At 56.9% G+C, this 25,798-nt stretch overlaps 2 protein-coding genes and 1 non-coding gene across 10 annotated transcripts; 2 read left to right on the top strand and 1 right to left on the bottom strand.

Moving 5' to 3' along the window:
* On the top strand, positions 1-14,320 carry PTCH2 (patched 2). 4 transcript variants are annotated; one of them, XM_051857844.3, is made up of 23 exons: positions 1-316; positions 811-1,003; positions 6,084-6,273; positions 6,363-6,432; positions 6,575-6,666; positions 7,269-7,464; positions 8,197-8,318; positions 8,447-8,594; positions 8,674-8,805; positions 8,894-9,049; positions 9,132-9,224; positions 9,582-9,707; positions 9,806-9,924; positions 10,009-10,357; positions 10,477-10,613; positions 10,702-10,796; positions 10,884-11,026; positions 11,114-11,294; positions 11,417-11,697; positions 11,799-11,936; positions 12,895-13,037; positions 13,125-13,224; positions 13,565-14,320. In XM_051857844.3, the coding sequence occupies exons 1-23, from the start codon at positions 260-262 to the stop codon at positions 13,829-13,831; spliced, it is 3,528 nt and encodes a 1,175-aa protein (XP_051713804.3). In that variant the 5' UTR covers positions 1-259; the 3' UTR covers positions 13,832-14,320. The 4 variants fall into 4 exon arrangements, with proteins under 4 accessions (XP_051713804.3, XP_002715724.3, XP_051713805.3 ...); XM_002715678.6 differs by having other exon boundaries at positions 10,477-10,789; XM_051857845.3 differs by lacking the exons at positions 11,417-11,697; positions 11,799-11,936; positions 12,895-13,037; positions 13,125-13,224; positions 13,565-14,320 and having other exon boundaries at positions 10,702-10,789; positions 11,114-11,251.
* Positions 14,321-16,865: 2,545 nt separating this feature from the next.
* On the top strand, positions 16,866-16,981 carry LOC127493776 (U5 spliceosomal RNA). Its single transcript, XR_007924320.3, has one exon. It is a non-coding gene; the product is annotated as a U5 spliceosomal RNA (small nuclear RNA).
* Positions 16,982-20,344: 3,363 nt separating this feature from the next.
* BTBD19 (BTB domain containing 19) lies at positions 20,345-25,740 on the bottom strand. 5 transcript variants are annotated; one of them, XM_002715144.6, is made up of 8 exons: positions 25,379-25,740; positions 23,928-24,141; positions 23,762-23,815; positions 22,806-22,865; positions 22,282-22,350; positions 22,076-22,207; positions 21,855-21,980; positions 20,345-21,729 (listed from the first exon to the last, which is right to left on the bottom strand). In XM_002715144.6, exons 1-8 carry the CDS (start codon positions 25,459-25,461, stop codon positions 21,595-21,597), a joined length of 873 nt encoding a protein of 290 aa, XP_002715190.3. In that variant the 5' UTR covers positions 25,462-25,740; the 3' UTR covers positions 20,345-21,594. The 5 variants fall into 5 exon arrangements, with proteins under 5 accessions (XP_002715190.3, XP_089156907.1, XP_069934691.2 ...); XM_008265355.5 differs by having other exon boundaries at positions 21,446-21,729; positions 21,804-21,980; positions 25,379-25,599; XM_089300781.1 differs by lacking the exon at positions 23,928-24,141 and having other exon boundaries at positions 25,379-25,712.
* Between the last annotated feature and the right edge of the window lie 58 nt (positions 25,741-25,798).

The following is a 25,798-nucleotide window of genomic DNA, read 5'->3' on the forward strand; positions in this document are numbered from 1 at the left end:
ACTGCTGTCGCGACCTCGAGCTAAGCTCAGCGCCGCGGGCCGGCCGTTCTGCCCGCACGCGGAACCGAGCGGGAGGGCGCGGAAGCGCCGTGCGCTCCTCCGTGTCGCCACCGCTGCGCGCTCGCCCGTCCGCAGCACCCAGCGCCCTTTCCGCTCCATTCAGCCCCCACGCGGGGCCGGCGGTACGCGGCCAGGCCAGCGTATGGGAGCGCTCAGATAACGCGGGTTGGGGGCGCCCGCGCCCCCTATCCCCGCCAGCATGGCCCGACCGCCGCCCCCTGGCTACACGCCCCCAGCTCGGTCCGCAGCACCCCAGGTAAGTAGGAGGGAAGCTGGAAGAAGGAAGAGTGGGGCCCGGAGTGTTGCTGGGGCCTTTACAAGGTGCCTTAACTTGCCTTGTGCCTTGCATTTAGTGTCTGCTTGACGACAGGTGAGAGTTAGCACTGCCACACAAGTTGTGTGTGTGTGTGTGTGTGTGTGTGTGTGTGTGTGTGTCTCTACCTCTCCTTGAAATCTGGCCAGTGGGAGGGATTGTGTGTAGGGTTACCTCTGTGCCCACCTGCCAACAGAGCTGTGTGTGTGTGGCCTACTTTCAGAAAGGGGGTTCACGCCTTCCTCAGGTGTATGTTGGTGTGGGAAGCAGGAAGTTGAATCTTCCAAGTTCGGGCCTGTGTCTGTGTAGGTGCTGCCTGTCTTGCATACAGAAATCAAGACGCTAAGTGCTTGGCAGAGGGCATGTGTAGGGAGAGAAGGGGGGATTTCGTGCATTGTTACCCTAACACCTGGCTGATCCGTCTCTTTCTATCCCAGATCCTAGCTGGGAGCCTGAAGGCTCCTCTCTGGCTCCGGGCTTACTTCCAGGGCCTGCTCTTCTCTCTGGGCTGCGGGATCCAGAGACACTGTGGCAAAGTGCTCTTCCTGGGACTGTTGGCCTTTGGGGCCCTGGCACTGGGTCTCCGCGTGGCCATTATTGAGACAGACCTGGAACAGCTCTGGGTAGAAGGTGAGTTGTGGACACTCCATAGCTGCTTGGGTGGTGAGCTGGTTACTGAGCCCTGGTAGGCCTGACCTTGGGTCCGGAGGGGCAGGTGCCAGCCAGAGTGCCAGCCAAAGTACTGTCCGTGTGCATATGCCAATGGTGGAGTCCTGTTCAACAGGATTTGGAATATTTAGTTGGTTTACAAAGGCAGCTAAAACCAGACCCATCCTCTAGTAGCAAGGCAAATAAAAATACGTGCTGGGAGAGCTATAATATAAAGCAAAGTAGAATATGGGTATGTTGTGTGGGAGAAGAGAGACCACTGGAGCCCATGGGAATCAGAAGTGTGAGGTCGGGAAAGCTGGGGGACGTGAGTCAGTGGTCTGGCCAGGCCTCCAGGGTCAGGGCCCATGAACCGCAGGCCCCATAAACCAGTTAGCGGAAAAGCAACACCGAATATGCGTTGAGTCAACAGCCAGCGTTAGACAGGTTCCAACCTCACTGCCTAATGGAAGCTCTAGATAATTCCTTGTCCATTCCAGGGCGATTCCCTGCCCTCCTGAGGCCTGGTTTCAGATGACAGCCCTTTGTCAGTCAGACTCCGCCCAGTTCTTCCCTGGGAAATTTGCATTGTGGGCTCCCCTGGACCTCCCCGAGCCCTGGCCCATACCCAAAGGCAGGGCCCAGGTTGGAGTCTCACACCCTTGAGTTATTTCAAATGCTGGCAAGTCCTAGGATCCAGAGCAGATGTTTCTTGGAGCCTGCCTGCCTACTGGGCTCCCACACCCCATCTCCACCCTACCCCCAGCCCTCCACAGACTCACACGTTCACACTCTAGGCCAGCCCTGGGGTTCAGAGCAGATGTTTCTGCCTGCCTACCTCCAGCCTCAGAACACACATGTACATACTCGCACATAGACATATCCCCACCCACACCACTGCTGCCTGGGTGGTCCCAAATGACTCTTGGATTTCCTGCCACAACAGAGGCAGGCTCCCTCCCCTTCCTCCTTCTCCACTCCCCACCTCTTCCCGTCTTGAGTCTTGAACCTCTGTGTTTCCTCATCCTCTCCAGCACGCCAGGAGAGGCCAGACCCCACTCATTTTCTGCTGTTGTTTGGTGGAGGTGTTGTAAGAGGGTGGTCACCAATTCCTTTACTTTTGTCTTAGATTAGCTGAGAGTTAGGTGAAAGCAGTGACCTTGACCTGGTCTTCTCTACATCTGTAGCCAGGCCTTGTTTGTAGTAAGGCTTTTCCGCACAGTGCCTGCAGCAGTGAGGAACTGATAGGGGGAGGGCTGAATGCTGTTCTCTGTTCCTTTGGCATTTTGCTAATACAGGAAGCAGGGGAAGAAGCTATCAGAGTTCTGGGCCAGAGTTCAGATCCTCCCCCATCTGCCTTGTAAGAATTGGAATGTGACCATCTTTCCTGCTCAACCAAAAGCTGAAGGCTCAGGGGTAGATTGTTCTGTAAAATAGAAACCACAACCTGTAGTCCAGCTGGTACTTCCAAGAACACTGACAGAGACAGTAGGGAACCGGAGCTGTCCCTGAAGATAAGGAACAGCCAGCCCTTCTGTTTAGGTCAGAAGTGGCCGTGTATCCATTGGTAGAGACTCTGACACCCAGAGCTAAACCCTTGGGAGTCAGCCTCCGCTCCTCTTGTCACCTAATGGGTTCCCAGACTCTTCCTTCTTAGCACCTTTCCTGACAGATACCCCTCCCCCTGCTGCGGCTGGGGAGACACAGTCCTGATGGTACCCTTCAGCATGCTTCCAGCCACGGGAAAGAAGGGCAGGGAGGAGGGGAGAAGAAAGCGAGACATTCATTTATTAGCCTCTGTGACAAGGAGCTTGGCGGTAGAGAAATCCCAGCGGGTTAGTTCAGCAGCAGCTCAAGGACATCGACAAGGACTCAGGTTCATTCTTTCTCTGCGTGTCCGTCGTTTGTCCTCAGGCTTATCCCAAAGGGGCTGCTGTAGTGGCAGAAAAAAGCAGCCATCCCTGTCCAACAACCACTTTAGAAAGCAAGGAAAAATCTACCTGAAGCTCTCTAGCCCCCTTCCCGTTTGTGCTCTTTGTCAGGATTGTATGGCATCCTCTGCATAACGCCTTCACTTGTCAAGGGCTATGGAATTACAAGGATTGGCTTAGACTAATCAAGTTTCACCCTCTGATGCCGGGGCGCTATAGCCAGCTGTCCTTAACCACAAGGCCTTTGAGAAAATGGCCAACGGTACCAAGACCTGTTAGAAGGAAGGGAAGGAGGTGACAGACCTGTCAATGGCACCACAACGCCCCCCTGTGGTGTGGCACAAATCTGGCCACATCAGTCCCCTGCTTGGAGCCCTACCACCAATTCCCACCAGATTCTGTAAGTCTCCAGGATCAACCATAAGCTCCATAGCATATTTTCTTTTTTAAAAAAAGTTTATTTTTTGTATTTATTTGAGAGGTAGATTTACATAGTGAGAGGGAGAGACAGAGAAAAAGTTCTTTCATCCGCTGGTTCACTCCCCAAACGACAGTGGAGCATCTGAGACCAGAACCAGTGCCCATATAGGATGCTGGCACTGCGGGTGGCGGGATAACCTAGTGTGCCACAGCGCCCGCCCCATAGCATATCTTCTAGGCCCTGCAAATTGGACTCTTACTTCTCCAGCATTGTCTCTGGCTCCTCTCTGGCTCACTGTTAGCACTGAGACACCAAACCTTTGTCAGTTCCCTGCACAGAACACACCTTTTCCTGGCCTCTTCCCCTCATTATTCACAGCTTGGCTCCAGAATACATTGTTAGGTGATAAAAATGTCAAGTCATCCCACTCCGCTTCTTATAACCTACCATGAATCCCTACAATAGCTTTCAGACCTTGACATGGGAAATTTCTGGACCAAAGGTTATGAGCATGCATATTGCAGTATTGCTTGACCCCAAATAGTGCACCAAATGACACTCCCATAGTGGATTAGCATGTATTCCTGTAGCCCAGGAGTGATAGCCCAGCTATCAATTTTTGATTTTTTGCAAATATGACAGTGGCTAATTTGTTGTTATTTTAATTTGCATTTATAGAATTACCTATAAGGTGGACTTCTTCCCTATTGGATAACCAACTATATTTTCCCTTTTAGAAAGGCTCAAAAGTCTTAACAAATGTGCTGATTTTTATATTCTCTCTCCCCTCTCCCTGGTCCTTCCCCATTCACCTATGTTCTTTTTTTTTTTTTTTTTAAGATTTATTTATTTATTTGAAAGTCAGAATTACACAGAGAGAGAGAGACAGGTCTTCCATCCGCTGGTTCACTCCTCAATTGGCCACAACAGCACCAATTCGAGGCCAGGAGCCAAGAGTTTCTTCCAGGTCTCCCACATGGATGCAGGGGCCCAAGTGCTAGGGCCATTTTCCACTGCTTTCCCAGGCCACTGCAGAGAGCTGGATCGGAAGTGGAGCAGCTGAGACTTGAACCAGTGCCCATATGGGATACAGCACTGCAGGCGGCAGCTTTACCCACTACGCCACAGCGCCTGCCCTTTGATGTTGTCTGTTTCTTCCTCTTGCCCTCTCGTCAGGTCTCTCTGGTTCTGTCCTTCTGTGCCCCTTCCACTCTGCCATCCCCTTTACATGTGACAGCCTCTGGCCTCGGCTGGGGAAAGCAGCCCTGCAGTACAGCCTGGAAAAGCAGTGGGGAGTAGGACAGAGTCCGGGAAGGCGGAATTCGACAAGGAAGGGGACCAGCGTGGCTGTGCTTCCGAGGCGAGGGCCAGGAGTGGGACTTGGGTTGGCGATGGGAGCGAAGGGGCAGCCAGGGTTTGGGGCTGTCTTGAGTGGGGAGATTATGTGGATTTGAAAAAGGAATTGGAGAGCATGATGTCCCGGGCGGGGCTGGAGTCTCAGAGAAGCAGTGCATGTGCATTCAGGTCCCATGACCGAAAGGAAGAGGCCCCCAGGCAGGCAGGAGCAGAACTGGGTCTCACACCAGACCAAGTTCACAAAGCCTCCAGGGTGGATTTGGCTCTGGCCCTCACCCTCCACAAACCACAGCTGAGTCATATCCCCTTCTAACATCCCACCTCCCCCAGGCTCAGCTTAGAGCATGACCCCAGGGCAGGCACAATGCAGGACTTGAGAGACGCTAAGGTCAAGGAGACGGGCAGCCCCAGTCGATAGGGAAGCTGGTGAGAGGGGTCTAGACCCTTGGCCCACTCTTTTTCACCTCTGCCAGGGTCCAGGAGCTGGTTCTGGGTCCTTCTGGCCAGAGTGGAAGCATCATGAAAGAGTCTGATCCTCCCCTACCTGGGCCACTGCAGGGCCATATCACCCTGCCCTCCCACTCCTGCCCTGTTCCCAGAGCAGTGTGCAGAAAGGTGTGTGGATGAAACCACTGCCCGGGCCCCTCTGAGCTAAAGTTGCACTCAAGCCTTAGACCTGTGCTTGTCAGCAACATGGCCGCTTCGCTGAGGGCCCTCCCTAGCCCCCACCAGAGCAGAGGGCCCGCGTGCAGGCTCCTAGCAGCTGCCCTAGCTGGCTAGAGTCCTAGCCCAGGCTCACCTCACGCTGATTCTCACTTTTAAGTGTTTATCCCAAACTTGGCGAACCTGGTTCATGATTAGACTCAAGACCACTCATACAGGGCAGGCATTCGGCCTAGTGCTTAAGCCATTCACATCTCGTACTGGAATGCCTGGGTTCAGTGCCTGGCTCTGGCTCCTGACTCCAGCTTCCTACGAATGCAGACCCTGGGAGGTAGCAGTGATGGCTCAGGTGACTGGATCCCTGCCACCCATGTGCCTCCCGGCTCCCAGCTTCAGCCTGGCCCAGTCCCCAGCTGGTGTGGGCATTTGGGGAGTAAACCCAAATGAGAGAGCAAATGGAGCGCTCTCTCTCTGCCTCTCAGATAAATAAGTAAATAAATAAGGAATCCATACAGCCACACAGTTGAAGCTTCTCTGTGTCCCTGGCGAAGCTGCAGATGCTGAGAGGGGCAAGAGGCTGGGGAATCAGCCTCCTCCTGTGTGGAGGCCTCGGGGGTTAGGATCGCACCGCCCCCAAAGCTCTGAGCCACCTGGGCCCTCTCCCCCCAGCTTTCTCTCTTTGCTCTGGCAGTAGGCAGCCGGGTGAGCCAGGAGCTGCATTACACCAAAGAGAAGCTGGGAGAGGAGGCCGCTTACACCTCCCAGATGCTGATACAGACCGCCCGCCAGGAAGGGGAGAGCATCCTCACGCCTGAGGCACTCAGCCTCCACCTCCAGGCAGCCCTCACTGCCAGCAAAGTGCAAGTGTCACTCTACGGAAAGTGAGTGTGGCCGAGCCCCCGCGTGGCTGGCGGCGAGGCGCGCTGTGGCCGTTCTCTTCTGCTGATCTCCTGTGCCCTGGCTGTTGCAGGTCGTGGGATCTGAACAAAATCTGCTACAAGTCAGGAGTTCCTCTCATCGAAAATGGCATGATTGAGCGGGTGAGTCTCGGAGGCTGCGCTGGGAGGGCTCAGAGGGACTCCAGGGGGTTGAAAGTCACGGGGGATCGCAGGGGCGTCCCACGAAGCTTGTGGGGAAGGGAGCCCAAGGACAGCACTGACGTGGCCCGGGGGTCTCCGGCAGATGATCGAGAAGCTGTTCCCCTGCGTGATCCTGACGCCCCTCGACTGCTTCTGGGAGGGAGCCAAACTCCAGGGCGGCTCTGCCTACCTGCCGTGAGTGCTGCCACAGCTGTCCTGGACCCCGCTTCCCCCCCCCAGAGGCTCCCCCGCAGGAGGGAGGGGTACAGGAAGGAGGGTGATGGAAACCCCCAGTCCTGATTACCTCCCTGGCAGGTGTCAGAACCTGGGCTGCCCCAAGGCCCTCTCAGCTCCCCCTTCTCAACTCTGAAACAGGGGAAGACCTGTCTTACTTAGACAAAACAGACATGAAGATGTGTAGGATCCGAGCGGGAAGGATCCCCAGAGAGAGATTTTATTGGGCGGGCGAGAGGGGATTAGTTAGGTATCAGGTAAGCTGTTACCCTGGCCAGAAGGAAAACCTACTGCAGGCAGGGACCCCCTGGTTGTGTATCAGAAGCAGGGTAGACAGCCCGGAACTCGGGGGCTTTCTGGGCCCTCCCCTGTGTTGGGTGTGTCTGACCTGTTGTCCACCTCGGCCCCTGCATCCAGCCACAGCTCACTGCTGCAGCCTGGTGGGCTGATGCTGCCTGGCAGCTCCGCAAGGGGCAGGGTGGGGCGTGGCTTGGGCCCCACAGCTGCAGTCTGGGTGGTGGGTATTGATCCTGGGCCCTCACCGACCCTGGGCTCTCCCCCAGGGGCCGCCCTGACATCCAGTGGACCAACCTGGATCCTGAGCAGCTGCTGGAGGAACTGGGCCCCTTCGCCTCCCTTGAGGGCTTCCGGGAGCTGCTAGACAAGGCGCAGGTGGGCCAGGCCTACGTGGGGCGGCCCTGTCTGCACCCAGACGACCTCCACTGCCCACCCAGTGCGCCCAACCATCACAGCAGGCAGGTGGGTCCCATCCAGGTCTGCCGTGGAAAATGTCTTCCTCCCTCGCCCTCGTCGTAAAGTCCTCTGCTCTGTGAGGGCTGGTTGTGCTCTGTCCTGCCCCCCGTTTCCTGGACATTGCTAGTCCCCTGGAGGATCCGTTCACATTCAGGTCTCCTAAGAAACCCTCCCAGTGTGTGTCAATCCCTTTTTCCTTTGCTGAGCCCAGACAAAGCTGAACTTTATCCAAATGGACTTGGTCAGGGAAACTAAGGACAAAATAGCTGAGCAAGACTGTCATACCTGGTTTCCCACGTTTCTGTGCGGCCCTGGGAATGTCCTTGGCCCAAAACCCACCAGAGTTGTGCCAGCTGCTCCCGGCAGCCTGGTTCCAGGCCTGTGCGCCCTCTTGTGGCCTCTTGTCCCCAGGACACTGGCCGCTCACTCTTAAGCAAGAGACTGGAGAGCGCAACTCTACCCTTCAGGCCTCCTGAGCTCTGGGCCAGGCATGGATCCCGAGGGGGACAAGCCCAGGGCACTGAATATTCTTTTTATTTTTTTTAACTTTTATTTAATAAATATAAATTTCCAAAGTACAGCTTATGGATTACAGTGGCTTTTTCTCCCCCATAACTTCCCTCCCATCTCCCGCTCCCGCTCCCATTCCATTCATATCAAGATTCATTTTCAATTAGTAAATGTAAATTTACAAAGCCAGGGCACTGAGTATTGAAGCCTTCCCCTGCCCCTCTGCAGGCTCCTAACGTGGCTCAGGAGCTGAGCGGGGGCTGCCACGGCTTCTCCCACAAATTCATGCACTGGCAGGAGGAATTGCTGCTGGGAGGCACGGCCAGAGACCCCCAAGGGCAGCTGCTGAGGTAGGGCCCCCCCTGGGAGGTGGGCAGGGAACCCTGCGCCTGGGACTCCAGCGAAAGCCCCCCTGCACGCCCCCTCCTGGGCGCTCCGGGCCAGCCCCAACCCGTCATTCTCCTGCTGCCCGGACCAGGGCAGAGGCCCTGCAGAGCACCTTCCTGCTGATGAGCCCCCGCCAGCTGTACGAGCACTTCCGGGGCGACTACCAGACACATGACATCGGCTGGAGCGAGGAGCAGGCCGGCACGGTGCTGCAGGCCTGGCAGCGGCGCTTTGTGCAGGTCAGCCAAGCCCAGCGAGGAGGGCTGCCCTGGGGCTGCCGCCACCTCCCGTCCCCTCACGTGCACCCTCTTTCTCCAGCTGGCCCAGGAGGCCCTGCCCGAGAACGCCTCCCAGCAGATCCACGCCTTCTCCTCCACCACCCTGGACGACATGCTGCGAGCGTTCTCGGAAGTCAGCGCCGCGCGCGTGCTGGGAGGCTATCTGCTCATGGTGGGGCCCGCCCCCAGCTCCTTGCTCCCCGCAGCCCAGTGCCTTCCCTGGGAGCCCCTGGCTGAGACCGCGTCCTCTCTCCCCACAGCTGGCCTATGCCTGCGTGACAATGCTACGGTGGGACTGTGCCCAGTCCCAGGGTGCTGTGGGCCTTGCCGGGGTGCTGCTGGTGGCCCTGGCCGTGGCCTCAGGTCTCGGGCTGTGCGCCCTGCTCGGTATCTCCTTCAATGCTGCCACTACCCAGGTACACGAGGGCTATGGAGCAGACTTGGGGGGCGTGGCCGGCTGCACAGCGCCCCCAGCTGCCCACCCCTCTGCCCCTCCAGGTGCTGCCCTTCTTGGCACTGGGCATCGGCGTGGATGACATATTCCTGCTGGCGCACGCCTTCACAGAGGCTCCACCCGGCACCCCTCTCCAGGTGAGGCCCTTCCAGCCTGACCTCCTCTGTAGCAGTTCAGCCGTGGTGGTTAAGAGCCTCTTGGTTCAAAAGATCTTGAGCTGTTAATTAAAGAAAAAAAAAATCTCTGTGCCTGTTTCCCCATCCGTAAAGGCGGAAACAACAGTGCCCGCATCCCGTGGGGATCAGTGCGATCCTTCACGCTGGGTGTTCGGATCGGCCCATGACACATACGAGCTACTCAGCACGTGCCAGCTGCTGTGTTCTTGCCCCACCTCAGCCATCCCTGGTCCCTGAGCCTCCCCTTCACCCTGCCTTGAAGACCCAGGGTCCCCCTCCCCTGTGTTCTGAGGGCGTGTCCCTGCTGTGTCCCGGCAGGAGCGCACAGGTGAGTGTCTGCAGCGCACAGGCACCAGTGTCGCCCTCACGTCCATCAACAACATGGTCGCCTTCTTCATGGCTGCCCTGGTTCCCATCCCCGCCCTGAGGGCCTTCTCCCTGCAGGTGAGGCCTCATGCGTGGGCGGGCTGGGGAGGGGGGTGGGCGTCCAGCAGGGGGCGTGCTTCACCCAGCCATTGTGCCCCTCCTGTCTGCCCCCCCAGGCAGCCATAGTGGTTGGCTGCAACTTTGCAGCCGTGATGCTTGTCTTCCCAGCCGTCCTCAGCCTGGACCTGCGCCGGCGCCACTGCCAGCGCCTTGACGTCCTCTGCTGCTTCTCTAGGTACTGCCCCGACCCCACCCCAGCCTGTGCCCTTGCCAGCATTCAAGGCATCCACCTGTCATGCATTCTCTCTGCCTCTTCCAGCCCCTGCTCTGCTCGAGTGATTCAGATTCTGCCCCAGGAGCTGGGGGACGGGACAGTACCGGTGGGCGTTGCCCACCTCACCACCACGGTTCAAGCCTTTACCCACTGTGAAGCCAGCAGCCAGCATGTAGTCACCATCCTACCTCCTCAAGCCCACCTGGTGCCCCCCTCTTCTGACCCACTGGGCTCTGAGCTCTTCAGCCCTGGAGGATCCACGCGGGACCTTCTAGGCCAGGACGAGGGCACGAGGCAGAAGCCGGCACACAAGTCCCTGCCCTGCGTTCGCTGGAATCTTGCCCATTTCGCCCGCTATCAGTTTGCACCCTTACTGCTGCAGTCACGTGCTAAGGTGAGACTGGATGGGGCAGAGCAGGGGCTCCGCGTCTGGGCCCCAGGGAGGGAGAGGGCCCTGCCCCCAGCCGGGAGCTGGAGAGCCTGGGCCTCCCACTTAGTCGCCCTTCCCTGCAGGCCGCAGTGCTGGTGCTGTTTGGGGCTCTTCTGGGCCTGAGCCTCTACGGAGCCACCTTGGTGCAGGACGGGCTGGCCCTGACAGATGTGGTGCCTCGGGGCACCAAGGAGCATGCCTTCCTGAGCGCCCAGCTCAGGTACTTCTCCTTGTACGAGGTGGCCCTGGTGACCCAGGGCGGCTTTGACTACGCCCACTCCCAACGCGCCCTCTTTGATCTGCACCAGCGCTTCAGTTCCCTCAAGGCTGTGCTGCCCCCACCTGCCCCCCAGGCGCCTCGCACCTGGCTGCACTATTACCGCAACTGGCTGCTGGGTGAGAGGCAAGGAGACCAGTGGGGGAGGAGGGAGTACAGGGAGAAGTTCGCTGGGGCCCCAGGCTCACTGTGCCCTCTCCTGCTCTCCCCCAGGAATCCAGGCTGCATTTGACCAGGACTGGGCTTCCGGCCGCATTACCCGCCACTCATACCGCAATGGCTCTGAGGACGGGGCACTGGCCTACAAGCTGCTCATCCAGACTGGGGATGCCCAGGAGCCTCTGGATTTCAGCCAGGTTAGGAGAGGGGGCTGGATGGGCTACGAGCGCAGAGGGACCCTCAGCCTCGTGGGCCCAGGCCTTCATCCCCCTCTGCCTCTGCAGCTGACCACAAGGAGGCTGGTGGACAAGGAGGGGCTCATCCCACCCGAACTCTTCTACGTGGGGCTAACCGTGTGGGTGAGCAGTGACCCCCTGGGGCTGGCAGCCTCCCAGGCCAACTTCTACCCCCCACCTCCCGAATGGCTGCATGATAAATACGACACCACCGGGGAGAACCTGCGCAGTGAGTTCTAGGGGGAGCTCGGCGAGAGCTTTGGCTCCAGCCACCCCGGCCCTGCCCGACCCCCCAGCCCTGCCCATGTTCCCTCTGCTTATCCCGCCCCATCCCTGCTCTCCCCTCCACAGTCCCTGCAGCCCAGCCGCTGGAGTTTGCCCAGTTCCCCTTCCTGCTGCGCGGCCTCCGGAAGACTGCAGACTTCGTGGAGGCCATCGAGGGAGCCCGGGCAGCGTGTGCAGAGGCAGGCCGGGCTGGGGTGCGCGCCTACCCCAGCGGCTCCCCCTTCCTCTTCTGGGAGCAATACCTGGGCCTGCGACGCTGCTTCCTGCTGGCTGTTTGCATCCTGCTGGTGTGCACCTTCCTTGTCTGTGCCCTGCTGCTGCTTAACCCCTGGACAGCTGGACTCATCGTGAGTACCGCAGGGGAGGGGTTGGAGGGACCCAGCGGCACCCCCGCCTCGCCCTGCCCATCAGCCTGCTGGGAGCCCTGGGTGAGTCCTGCCCTCCGCAGGTGCTGGTCCTGGCGATGATGACCATGGAGCTCTTTGGTATCATGGGTTTCCTGGGCATCAAGCTGAGCGCCATCCCCGTGGTGATCCTCGTGGCTTCCGTAGGCATCGGTGTCGAGTTCACAGTCCACGTGGCTCTGGTGAGCGCAGGCACCAGGGAGGGACGGGTCAGGTGACTCGGTCTTCAGTAAGTGTCGCTCAGGCACCTCTGGGAGCTTGGTACTGTGTAAGACCCGGGGCTCTGATAGCGGCGCAGTCTTTGCCTCCAAGGAGCTTGTACTCTAGGGGGTAGAAACGGACGACAAACATGCAGACAGGTAAATAAGCAGCCATTGCCACAGAGAGGAGGGAGCTGAGGGCTCTGTGGAGTGGCTTAGGACAGAAAGGAAGGCTTTTGAATGAGATTGCTGTAAAGGAGATCAGAAAAATGCGATGGTAGCTGGTGCCAGCATGGGCTCACAGGAGAGACTACGAAGACCAAGACGCCAGAACTGAGAAGGGCCCGGCCTCTCCCAGAGCTGTGTGTTCTCTGGCAGAGGAAGGGGGTGGGCAGACCAGCTGCCAACGGCCACACACACCTGGCTGGACCCCCTCCCAGCGCCCCTCACCCTCAGAGAGCCCTCTTACGATTCTAAGAGCAATAGATACACCCCTCAGCAAAAAGGGCTCATGTGCAGAAAAGCACAAAGAATCGGAAATCTTTCAAAATGGACCCCTAGCGCCCTGGCATCCGACGTGTGCAGGAAAAGGCCTGTAGGAAGTGTTCTAGGCTCGAGGGCCGCAGTCCCTCCTGCAGCTCTGCCCTTGTGGGGTGAACTCAGCCACAGACAAAATGCTAGTGGGTGTCAGTAAGACTTTATTTACAGAAACAGGTGATGGGCTGCCATGCACCTGCCACATTCTGGACGTCTCTGGGGCTAAGCTCACGGGCCACATGGGTACAGCGTTACCTAATGGACTCCTGCATGCCTCCTACACCATTCCCATGAATCGTTTCACCTGGCCTTGCATAGGCCAGGCAGGGGTGAGCCCTGGGGACGTGGACGAGCTGGCCGTGATTGGCAGAGTAGGCGTTCCAGAACCACTCTGTTCCCCTAGGGCTTCCTGACAGCCCAGGGAAGCCGGAACCTGCGGGCTGCCCGTGCCCTGGAGCACACATTTGCCCCCGTGACCGATGGAGCTGTCTCCACACTGCTGGGTCTCCTCATGCTTGCTGGTTCCAACTTCGACTTCATCGTAAGGTAGGGGAGGGCTTCGGGCACCGAGACAGGGCCTGTCCCCACCGGCTTCAGGAACGGCCCCCGCTGACTTCCACCCCCCCACACCAGGTACTTCTTCGTGGTGCTGACAGTGCTCACGCTCCTGGGCCTCCTGCACGGACTTGTGCTGCTGCCTGTACTGCTGTCCATCCTGGGCCCACCCCCAGAGGTGAACATACCCTCCCCTGACCCAGAGCCAGGACAAAATGTCCTCAGTGGCCTACAGTCAGGGCTCAGCTCCCCTAACCACAGCAGGGCCGCCAGCCGCCTCCTTCCCCCAGACACCAAGCTCCCGCCCCTCCACCTCCTGGCTTCTTCATGGGATTCACCTGAGCCTTCTAGGACCCAGAGCAAAGTGCAGTGTCTGCACCTGCTGGCATCAGCTCTCAGGTCCTGCTGGAGACCAGCAGCGAGCCCAGCCTCCCACAGTCATGGCGATCAAAGGGAACGTGCGAGGGGGCTCTGTAGCACAGCAGCCCCTGAGCTCACTGGGGTGGGTCTCCCCTTAGGTGATGCAGATGTACAAGGAGAGCCCGGAGGCCCTGAGCCCCACAGCTCCACGGGAAGGCGGGCTCAGGTGGGGGATATCCCCCACCCTGCCCCAGAGTTTCGCCAGAGTGACTACCTCCATGACCGTGGCCCTCCACCCACCTCCGCTGCCTGGTGCCTATATCCACGCCGCCTCTGACGAGCCCACTTGGTCCCCTGCTACCACCCCAGCTGCCAGCGGGCCTGGCAGCCCCAATTCTAGAGGACCCTGTCCGGCCACTGAGTGAAGGAGCGGCTGAAGTGAGGAGACCCTGCCTGGGCCACGGCAAGCCACCAGGAAGCGCTGTGTGGGGTACTGGATGCAGGCTGACCCCCGGAGGGCCCCGCTGCTGCTGTCTGCATCGCTCCGACCCGGCCATCACAGACCTCCCTGATAGCCCTACACAGCACCCGCCCCTGAGCTGCGGGCAGCCTGTGTGCCAGTGTGCTGGGTCGCGGTGAAAGCCGGCGCTTCAGGCTGCAGGGCGGTCCTGTGCCCCCACCCCCGCACACTGCTGCCCTCCCAGCAGAGCGAGCCGGAGGGAGGGAGGGGTCCTTTCCACCCTTGGCCAGTCCTGGCCTCCCACTGCTCGGCGACTCCCGGGTAGGCTCTATCCCTGCCCGTTTCCTTCCACTTAAGTTATTTATAAAGATGTTTATTTTTGTAATATCTATAGATGTTAGCTCTGCTGAAAGTTTTATTTTTAAAAGAGTGAAATATATTCTATGAGACCTCATCTCAGGTGACTGTGTTGAACAGAGTTAGAAGTTTGCAAGCGAAGATTAGATTTTGGAGGTGGCTTATGGTGACCAGGGCCCGAGGTCCTGGGGCTTTTGTAGTTCCGGGTGGGAAGGCCCACATTCTGAATATTTGTTGTGACTCCGAGTCCTCAAGATACAAAATGGCACAGGTGACTCTGTTGTCAAATCCTGTGTGACTTTCACAGCCTTCGTTCTCCAGCCCTGCCCACCTCTGCAGACTCCCTGCCACCTTCCTGCTTCATCGGTCCAGGGGCAGGGGCACAAGGGCAAAGCCTCGACAGGTGGGAGAGGAAGTGAAAGCAGATGGGGAAGGTAGAGTTGATGGGGATCACCCAGTCTGGTGGGGAGATTTCAGGAAGTCCGTGCACCAAGGGAAAGCAGCCGTGGCCCAGAGCAGACTCCAAGGCATCGGCCTCCGCAAGTCAGCTGTCAGCCCAACCCTGGGTGGCGTATGTGGACCGGATGGGGGAGGTGTCCAGAAATGGGGGTGTCAGCACCCAGTGAGGACACTGGGTTTAAGCTGTTTTTGAAAGCTCAACAGGCCGGCTCCGCAGCTCAATAGGCTAACCCTCCACCTAGCGGCGCCGGCACACAGGGTTCTAGTCCCGGTCGGGGCGCCAGATTCTTTCCCGGTTGTCCCTCTTCCAGGCCAGCTCTCTGCTGTGGCCCGGGAAGGCAGTGGAGGATGGCCCAAGTGCTTGGGCCCTGCACCCCATGGGAGACCAGGAGAAGCACCTGGCTCCTGCCATCAGATCAGCGCAGTGCGCTGGCCGCAGCATGCCGGTCACGGCAGCCGTTGGAGGGTGAACCACCGGCAAAGGAAGACCTTTCTCTCTGTCTCTCTCTCTCACTGTCCACTCTGCCTGTCAAAAAAAAAATAATAAATAAATAAATAAAAAACAAAAAGCTTACTACTCTTGAACCAGTACTAAATACCTAGAAAGCCTTAGAAGAAAAGGGCAGTTGGTTTAGAAGCTGGCACGGGGGTGCATCTCGCACGCCCTTGGAAGTGGAGGCTGCATGTGGGTCCAGGAGAACTTGGGTCACTACAGAGCTTTGCAGTGGAACAGAAGCCAGAAGAGTGCAAGAGATCAGCTCACGCGCTGCAGACTCCCCGGCCTCACCTCACTGAGCCACAGTGTTGTCGTCTGTGAAATGGGATAACTGGGGCCTCTTTTGGAGGGTGTTTTATTTTTTTGTTTCAGGATTGTAAATGAAATAATTTATGCAAGAAATGACCTAGCATCTCAAGGGTGCTTTCTGTTTTTGTATTTTTTTTTTAATTGGTACAGATGAAGAAAGTTTCTGCTCTGGTTGCTTAGGGAACAATATGGAAACGGGGGTGGGGAGTATGGTCTGAGGTCCTGGAGTGGCAGCTGCCAAAGGGAATTGTAGGTGGCACAGTGGGTTGAAGCGCTGGCATGCCATATGGGCACCGGTTCAAGACCCAGCTGCTCCATTTCTGATCCAGCTCTCTGCTATGGCCTGGGAAAGCAGTAGAAGATGGCCCAAGTGCTTGGGGAAGAAGCTCCTGGCTCCTGGCTTCAGATCGACGCATCTCCCGCCGTTGCGGCCAATTGGGGAGTGAACTATCAGATGGAAGACCTCTCTCTCTCTACCTCTCACTGTAACTCTATCAAATAAATAAAATAAATCTTATTTTAAAAAGGGGGGGTGGGGATTGTAGGCTTTGGGTGCTCCGAGTGCTTGCAAGGCCCCCACCCTGTGTGGCCCCTCGCACTACTCAGCTGCTGACCTCAGCACTCTGCTGCGGCTCCCCTTCACTGGCAAGATCAAACCCCAAGTTCTGTTCAGGCCCGCCTGGATCGAGTTCTGTCGATCCCCCAAGCCTCAGCTCTCAGGAGACGGCGCCAGACTCCGCCCTCCTAAGCCCACCCACATTGCCACACCCAGTCTCCCTTCTGCAGGCTCCAGACTTTCAACGGTCTTCATCTGCCTAATTCCGCACGGGCCGAGCCCTCTGCCCCCTTGGCCTCTCCCCGAATCGTCCTTGGAGTTGAACTGGGTGCCGTCTCCTCCCGGAGGGGTGTGTTGTGCCTCCTATGCGGTCTCCTACTGCCCCCGAGGGTCCGTGCTTGGCCGTCTCCCTAGGTGGGAGCGCCCTGCGAGTCATGAACAGCAGGACTGAACCCTAACAATCGGGGTTGACACGCATCCCCGCCCCTGAAGGGAACGGCCCCCCGCACCTCTCAAGACAGACGGGCGTGGCCCGGGAAAAGGAGAGCAGCGGCTCAGGTGTCCCCGCAGCCCCGCCCCCTCCCGCGGCCGGGACCGCCTGTGATTTGCATACCCATGCTGCACCACGGAAAAACGACTCTTCCCAAAGCCTAATTTTCATTCCCCTGAGGTGCCCCCCGACTAGAGTAGGCATGGAACTGTTAGAAATATTTGTACAAGTAAACTACATGCAGGTCGCGCGTACCCGCCTACGCATTCCACAACCGTAAGTGTATTAAGTGAAATCTCTCTTTAGGATTGTGGATGCCCCACCAGTTCAGTATACTCTGGTTTCTCTTCAGATCGTATAAATCTTTCGCCTTTTACTAAAGATTTCCGTGGAGAGGAACAATTTGAGTCGTTTACCAATTTTTTGAGGCTCTGCTTTTTGCAGGGCTGCTTTTTCTCTTGTTAAAAAATAGAATTCTCTAGCTGGTAAGGTTCTCTTGATGTGACTTCCTTGGGGTTGCACAGTAAGTCTGATCTTAACCCAGCACGTGAGAGTGCGTCAGAGTAAGGCTTCTTCCAGCCTGGGGTAACATTCAAGAATATTCAAAATACCATACCAGTTATCATATTTAGGGGTGAAGTTATCCGTGGTCCTCCTTCCCCAGACCACTCTTTCCCTGTCTCCCACCTCCTCCACCCGCCCCAATTCTCCTAGAGAAACCAAATTATTTTTAAAAATATGTCCAGTCACATACACCACTCTCCTGAACAACAACAACAAAAACCCTGCAATGTCTTTTGCCAGGATACCCACGTCCCTTCTCAGATCCTAATGTTATCTCCTAATGTTATCTCATCAGAGGTCTAAACTACCCTGCATGAAACAGCCCCATTCCCACTATGTGGTTTTTAATCTGCTTTATTTTTTCCATAACACAACTACTCTGAAATAATGCATCTGTTGGTGTACCTGAGTGAGTGCAAACAAAGGAGTACCACACATTGATAAAATTCGATGGTCCTTTATTGCTGGCGGTAGAGTGGGCTCATGCCCTAAAAAACCCTCGACCCCAAAACCCAAAGTAACAGGGTTTATAAAGGCAAAAGCCCCAAAATCAGGAGGGGAATACATGGTTGCTAGGATCGGGGAGAATACATGGTTACTGGGGTCAAGCTGACCTAAAACCCATGTGAAACTAGTATCAATTATAATCTTGACCATACCAGTTACAATCTTAACAATTTCAATTATAATCTTGACATTAATCCAGGTATTGGTTTTAATCATACGTAGGACATAGACAAATTACATTTTTATCATTAACCCAGGTGCAGCCTATCCACTTCCAAGCTTGAGCGATCATGCTAGGGGGTTTCTATGCTCTGCCAAGCGTAATGCAGTGGACTGCTATTGTCCGACTGTTTTAGATCATAGTTTCAGACCAGAGCCTCACGGTGTGGGGGGTACCTTCCCAGAATGGAATCTCAGGTTCTCCAAAATGGAATCCCTACTGTCAAGGTGCTACTTCACTATTTCCTTACTCTTTTCCTGTTATTTCTTTCTCCCTAGGATGTAAGCTCCATGAGGCTACTTAGCTTTTTTTTTTTTTTTTTTAAGTTTTATTTATTTATTTGGAAGAGTTATAGAGAGAGGTCTTCCACCTACTGGTTCACTCCACAGATGGCTGCAACAGCCGGAGCTGGGCCAGGCCAAAGCCAGGAGCCAGGAACTTCATCTGAGCCCAAGCATTTGGGTCATCTTCCACTGCTTTCCCCAGGCTTATTAACAGGGAACTGGATCAGAAGTGAAGCAGCCAGGACTCGAACCTGCACCCTTATGGGATGTAGCTTTTACCTACTACACCACAATGCCAGCCACTTGACTTGTTTTCTGATATATTCCCTAAATCAATGTCTTGCCCATGAACACTTGTTACTTACTTTCTAAACATATATACAGTATTTAATCTGTCTCATTAAAGGTCTATGTGCTTTAAAAAAATTAGTTTCATTTTCCTGACAACTCTACTTAACTTAAATGGACTCTATTATCTCCATTTTATTTTATTTTATTTTATTTTTTATTTGACAGGTAGAGTTAGAGAGAGAGAGAGAGAGAGAGAAAGTTCTTCCTTCCATTGGTTCACCTTCCAATGGCCACTACAGCCGGCACTGTTTGGATCTGAAGCCAGGAGCCAGGTGCTTCCTCCTGGTCTCCCATGCAGGTGCAGGGACCCAAGTATGTGGGCCACAGCAGAGAGCTGGACTGGAAGAGGAGCAACTGGGACTAGAATCCGGTGCCCATATGGGATGCCAGCACCGCACGTGGAGGATTAACCAAGTGAGCCACGGCTCTGGCCCCAAAATAGCTTTTTGAACTGAGTGAAGCCACTTAACCTATGCCTCACTTCCCTTGTTTATAAAATGGAGATAATAGGATCCGGGCCCCTGCACCCGCATGAGAGACCAGGAGGAAGCACCTGGCTCCTGGCTTTGGATCGGCGCAGCACACTGGCTGTGGCGGCCATTTGGGGGTGGTGGTGAACCAACAGAAGGAAGAACTTTGTCTCTCTTTCTCACTGTCTGTAACTCTACCTGTCAAAAAATAAATAAATAAATAAATAAGGCTGGCGCCACGGCTCAATAGGCTAATCCTCCGCCTAGTGGCACCGGCACACCGGGTTCTAGTCCCGGTCGGAGCACCGGATTCTGTCCTGGTTGCCCCTCTTCCAGGCCAGCTCTCTGCTGTGGCCTGGGAGTGCAGTGGAGGATGGCCCAAGTGCTTGGGTCCTGCACCCTCATGGGAGACCAGGAGAAGCACCTGGCTCCTGCCATCGGATCAGCGCGGTGTGCCAGCCACAGCGTGCTGGCCGCGGCGGCCGTTGGAGGGTGAACCAATGGCAAAGGAAGACCTTTCTCTCTGTCTCTCTCTCTCACTGTCCGCTCTGCCTGTAAAATAAATAAATAAAGCTATTTTAAGTAGCGGAGCTCCAAGCATCCTGGCTCCAGAAGACTGACAAGAACTTTTCTTCTGCCCTCCCACCTTTTTTTTTTTTTTTTTTTTTTTTTTTTTCTTTAAGATTTAGGCAGAGTTACAGAGAGTCAGAGGCAGCGAGAAAGAGATCTTCCACCCACTGGTTCACTCCCCAGATGGCTGCAACAACCAGAGCTGGGCCTATCCAAAGCCAACAGACAAGAGTTTCTTTCAGATCTCCCATGCAGGTGCAGAGGCCCAAGCACTTGGGCCATCTTCCACTGCTTTCCCAGACCATAGCAGAGAGCTGGATTGGAAGAGGAGCAGCCAGGACCCGAACCAGTGCCCATATGGATGACAGCATTTTTACCCACTACACAGAGCATTGGCCCTCTAACCTTTGTTTTAACAAAAGGAATCAGCTATACTTGGCGTACACTGTACTTTTTCCCCCAAAAAGCATGGAAATTGTGTGTGTGTGTGTGTGTGTGTGTGTGACTTATTTATTTGAAAGGCAGAGTGAGAGGGAGAGGCAGAGCACTTCCAACCGTTGGTCACTCCCCAAATGGTTGAGATGGTTGAGGCTGGGCCAGGCTGAAGCCAGGAACCAGCAACTCCATCTTGGTCTCCACAAGAGTAGCAGGGCCCAGTTACTTTGGCCATCGTTTGCTGTCTTCCCAAGCGTGTTAACAGGAAACTGGATGTGAAGTGGACCAGCCGGGGCTCAAATCAGCACTGGATATGGGATGCCTTTGTCACAAATGGAGGCTTCCTGCTACGCCACAACTCCAGCTCCATCTTTTTGCTTTGTAGGAACACACCACACTTCAGCCAGTCCTTTATTACAGACATACAGTTTATATTCAGTTTTCGTTATCCAAACAATGCTGCCTTGAAGTGGTACCACTAAATGACCACATTTTCAATGTGGAGAGAGAATACCAAATAACCATCTTTAATCTGTGTGCAATAGATTTTTTTATAAGACCCCTGAGTCAGAAATCTAACTTTATTTTTTCCTAAATAGACTACTGCCCCTTTTAGATTGATGGTATCTTGTTTTACAACTCCTTTAAAACTTTTTAATGGAAATAAAGTGGCATTTAAGTAAGGAAATAAAGTCATTCACTTGACATTTTCAGAGCACCGATTATACAATAGAGACTGACAAGCAAAAAATGAACAAGGCACACTCCGGGCCCTAGGGGTTTTTCCCCAGAGAGAGTTAGGTTCTCAGGAAGACAAGATGTATGACGAATGCGAGAGACCAGCTTTCCATGACTAAATCGGGGCCAGAGGACTAGCAGTACCTCCAGGATAAATGAACTTTTGTAAAGGTAAGGGCGAGGAGTTGCTAGTATTTAGTAACCGCTGGTAGTTTTGAGTGTCCTGACGGTGAACTACGTTTGTTTTTGGTCTGGAGAGCACGGGGAGGCGGAGGGACTTAATCAAGGAAGCAGAGTTGACGGAATAGCACAGATCTGGCTGCAGCGTGGGAAACGGAGCGAGGCGGCGCTGGAGTGAGGACAGAGACTGAGACGTGGGAGGAGGGCAGCCGGAGAACTGGACCAACTGGAAAGGTGGCTTAAAAGGTGGGAATGGCCCGGGGCAGGTGTGCGAGCTTAGGCAAGGATGAGATCCTGGTTTCCGGCAGGGGCATCCACGGACATCAGAAACACGACCGGGGCAGAGATGAGGAAAGACGGGACGCTCGACTTTGCACTGAGCCCATGGGGTATTCAGGGAGAGAGGAGGCCGCGCTGAAAAGGGACGTGAGTGTCGTCAGAGTAGCCGGGCGCACGAAGGTGCCCAGGCTTGGGGCATAGGGCAAGGGAGTGGCGCGAAGGAGATCCAGGCTTCCGGGCGTCGCCCCGCCTCGCGGGGAGGGGCAGCCAAAACCCGCCCCTTACCGTCCCGCCCTCGTCCCCCTAGCAAAGAGCGCACGCGCGGCCGAGACGGCCCTTCCGGCACGCCGCTCGCGGGGTGTGCTGGGAACGGAAGCGCTCCGAGCGCCGAGCATTTCGGGAGCTGTAGTTTGGCAGGCCGAGTCGCGCAGACCCAAGAGTCCTCGCAAGTCCCAGCCTTGGGTCACTTGAAGGGCAGCTCCAGAAAGCGGTGATGCGCCCGAGGAAGGGTGCCTCTCCGGCGGCGGCACGGAGCGCCCCGGGCTGGATCTCCTCTCCGCAGAGCGTGGCACTTCCACGCCTCTACGATCTGCTCCACCTGCAGGGGAATGCCGGTCACCGCGGAGCTGTCTACCCCAAGACCCCGGACCGGACTGCGCCCCCGCCCCGCACCTTGTCCCCACGCTGCTGAGTAGAGCTATGCCAGGGTCCCGGCATCCGCACCGGAATGAGAGGCTCCCGCCGGTTCTGCTCCTCTAAGGCGCTCAGCTCCGCCGGGGCCAGCAAGGCCAGTCTCAGCTCTCGCACCACCGGAGCCGCCACCTCAGCCACCGGCCGCTCCAGCACCGCCTGCGAACCAACGCCGGCCCTGAGCCCGAGCTGCGCGAGAGCACCTGCCCCGCCGCCCTGAGCGCTTCCTGGGCACCTAGGCCGGCCCCACTCACTGCGCCCACGCGCGCCCAGCTCCGGGCAGCCCGAACCAGCTCAGCCTCGTCCACGCAGAGCATGTCGCTGCGCAGCAAGGGCAGCAACGCTGAAGCCGACAGCTCCAGGAAGCCGCGAGTCCGGAGCACTTCCTGCGGAGTGCATGGGTCAAGCGGGAGCAGAACCGGGTGTGTGGGGTTAGGAGGAAGAGGATGGGAAGCTGTACCTGGCTGTGGGCCTCTATGAAGGCTATGCAACGCTCCTGCAGTGGTCCCAGGCCAAAGGTTACAGCCACCTGGGAGCAGAATGAGGGAGGGCAGACTGGAGACTGCAGAGGCCACACAGCCCAGCCCTCTACCCTGGAAACCGCCACTGCAAGACTGGGCCCAGGGCACCCCAGGAAACTGGACCCAGGGAAGCCTCGTCCCACCCCGTTTCACATGTGCATATGCTAGCGGGTGCTACTGGACACCATGCGTGCCCTTCTCCTCCCCCTCAGCTGCGAACCACAGCCAGCCCTGAATAGAAGACCAGCAAAGACCTCCCACCCCTTTACTCCCGGCCCCTGACCACGCTGATGTACACAGGACTCCACAGATCCGGGTGCAGAACTGATTGCAGAAGCATCCTCAGAACACCCCTGCCTCCTCCGTCACCCAGGTGTTTCCAGGAAACATGGAGAGTCCCAGGCTCCTGGCACCTGGGGGCCAGCTCCACATGCCGAGAGCCTGGTTGCCCAGCAACACCCACCTGCAAGGCCTCACAAACCAACTCCACATCCAGCACCTTCATCACAAACTCCAGGCACAGCTGGGAGCAGAAAGGAAAGTGGGTTTTATGGACGTGTCCCTGCTCTAAAACTCAAGTTCCATCCCAGGAGCGCGAGCAGGCTCTGGAGAATGAGCCCCCCAGGCTGCAGCGGCCTGGCCCCTGCCGCCCTCCAGGTAGAAGGCGGCAGGAAAGAGCCAGGACCTGAGACCTGGCACACGGCAGCAGCTTCCCTTCTACCACATTTGCCACTAATCACACCAGCTAAGAGGCATAAAAAATTCCCCTCTCCCTTTCTCGGGACGCTGTCTCCTGTTTACTCCCTTCTTGACTCAAAGTCACGTCTGTTTCCCAGAAACTTGACTTTCATTCCCAGTGTCCTTTTCCCCTCCTCACATTCAGCAAGGTACTCGGTCGTGTCGGTTCCACCTGCCCTCTCAGAGCCACCCTCCTCCCGGGCCTCCCTGCTGCCCCCTGCCGGCCACAGCATCTCGTGACCGCTTCACTCACCACCGCCTAGCGCCTCCCATCTCTTCTAGCCCCTCACCCCAAATCCTCAGTCCCTTACCTGAGACCTTCAGCGACTCCACTGCACGGACTGGGGCCTGGTGCCCTCTTCTCACACCCCTAGCACTTAGCTTCATCTGTCACGCTTCTGTGTTTTTGTGCATCTACCTCCTCTCTGGAGAACAGGGGTCAGAGCTGACTCACCCTTGGACCTACAGCACCAGCTGAAAATACCCTCCATGCGCCCCCAGCACACACAGGACATGCACAGATCCTTTTGGAAACAGGTGCAGACCCACGCCCTGTTCCCACCGTGAGATAGCCACTCTTTTCTCTGGATGGGCACACATTCCTCTCCAGACCAGAGTGTATGTGAACTGAGCCTGTGACGGGCAAGGGAAACAAGACCGGGGCCTGGCACAAAAACCTACCTCTCGCAGTTCCTCTAGCCCGTACTCCACAGCCGCGGTCAGCACCTCCAGCACCTGCAGAGTGCATGGTTGGGGGAGCAGAAGGGAGTTCCCCGTGGCCCTCAGCCCACAGCGCGACAAGCAAACTCCTGCCTCTCCCACCCGGGCCCCTGCTCAGTGGGCTCACGGAGTGACGCTGCAGCTGGACACTGTTGGTATACAGGAACTCCAGCACGGCCAGGAAGGCCTCAGCGGGCACCGTGCCCAGCACCACGGGACTAGGCACCCCAGAACTCGCTCCTGCTCCCAGAAGTCGCTGGAAGAAGTTGCATCTGCAGGCCAGCAAGCAGCGGTGGGCAAATACCTCCTGCTGCTCTTGACCGACCACAAAGCAGACATCACTGTGGGAGAGAGAGGCAGGGGTGTGGGGGAAGGGAGGCCAGAGGCCAGAGAGCAGCTTGGGCTTTGCCTTTGTTGTCTACTCTGGGCCTTGGTTTCCTTATCTGTAACAAAGGCCATGGGGCTCAATGCTTCCAGCAGGAGGTGCAGATACTAGTTCTAGACCCAGTCCAACCCGTGGTAGCCCAGGCAAGTGACTTCCGGTCTTTGCATCACTGCTGTCTCACCCGTGAAGTGGGACGGGACTCCCACGCCTCGGGTCTCAGGAGGTGGCTGCGCTTGATCCCTGAAGGTGCACCAGGGCTGATGCAACCAAGACGATCCCCCACCCCCTCCTCCCCAGTCGCAGTTTCAGGGGAAGCAAAGCTCCCCTTGGCTCTCCTCCGCTGGCTGCAAACTCAGCTTTTTTTTCAGCCCTCCTCCAGGCAAAAGAGTGGGTGTGGGGCGCCTAGTGTGCTCGACTACAGACAGATACGGCAGTGATGCACTGTCATGAGGCCAGACCACATTTTCCATCTTCGTGATCACTTCCTGCCCCAGCCTCCGGGCCTCTGAATGAGGTCGGGGGCAGGGGGTAGGCGTTGAAGCCTCCTACTTCCAGCTCCAAGAACCGGCGTTCCCACCACTCAGACCAGACCGCGACCCCCAGAGAAGCAGCTTTGGCAGTCACCAACCCTTGGGGAAGCGTCCGGACTGGAGACAGTGACAGCTGAGAGCTGCATTCTAGCTCTCCTGAGTAGCCCTGCCCCCCCTCCCCCCCCAGGCTCTCAGACACGCGGAGCGTCTGGGGCGAGCCAGGAGCAGTCAGCACTCTTGAACTACTTCCTGTCTGGGACTCTGGTCAATCGCTCGAGCTTTGTTTCTCGTGTGCAGCCCCGGGTTTCCAGAACACAGTCATCTGCTCTCTGCCTCTCCTAGGAGGGAAGCCCCCCCCCACCCCGCCCCGGGCTGTGGTTGATGGGGTGGGGGGTGGCGCACGTGTGAACTGAGTCACACTCCATCTCTCAGGGAGCCAAGAGCTCTTTTCCCCTCGGCCAGAAGCTGAGATCCAGAGAGAGAAGGCCGTGGCCTGAGCCCACACTGCCCCCAGGGCGCAGGGACTGAGCCAGCAGTCACCTGAGCTCCTCACAGACGAGCTCACCAAGGGGGAGGGGCCAAGTGCACATTCCCTGCCTCTTCTTCACCCAAGACCTCCTCAGAGCCCTCTAGGGAAAGTCCCCAGACGGGACTGCCCCTCACCTGTATTGGGGGTTGTTGATGAGGCTTCGGAGCGCTGTGGCGAAGGGCGCAGCCTCCCCGTGCACGAGTCCTGGGGTCTCCATTGGGGGGACAGGGCAGGAAGCAGCTGGTGTGGCCGAGGAGGTCTGCCAGGCCCTAGAGCGGCTGAGGAGCCGAGAAAGGCCCGAGTGGGAGGGGGAGACGCTTGGGAGGCCTGTTTGCTAGGAGGTTGGAGTTTAGGGACAGAGGGCAGGTTCCTGAAGAAGGCATCAGAGGCCGGTGGAGGAGGCCAGAGGCTCAGCGAGAGGGGCAGACACAGAGAGGGGCCCAGAGAGGCTGAGGATGGAGCAGTCTGCGGTCTGGGGAGGAGACTAGCAGCCGATGAGGCCCAGGCTGGGAACCTGCCCAGGCAGCCACAGGGTGGGAAGCCCGTGGTTTCCA

This window comes from Oryctolagus cuniculus, chromosome 7 (assembly GCF_051225735.1).
Source record: "Oryctolagus cuniculus isolate XC-2025 breed Fujian yellow rabbit chromosome 7, ASM5122573v1, whole genome shotgun sequence".
Classification (NCBI taxonomy): Eukaryota; Metazoa; Chordata; class Mammalia; order Lagomorpha; family Leporidae; genus Oryctolagus; species Oryctolagus cuniculus.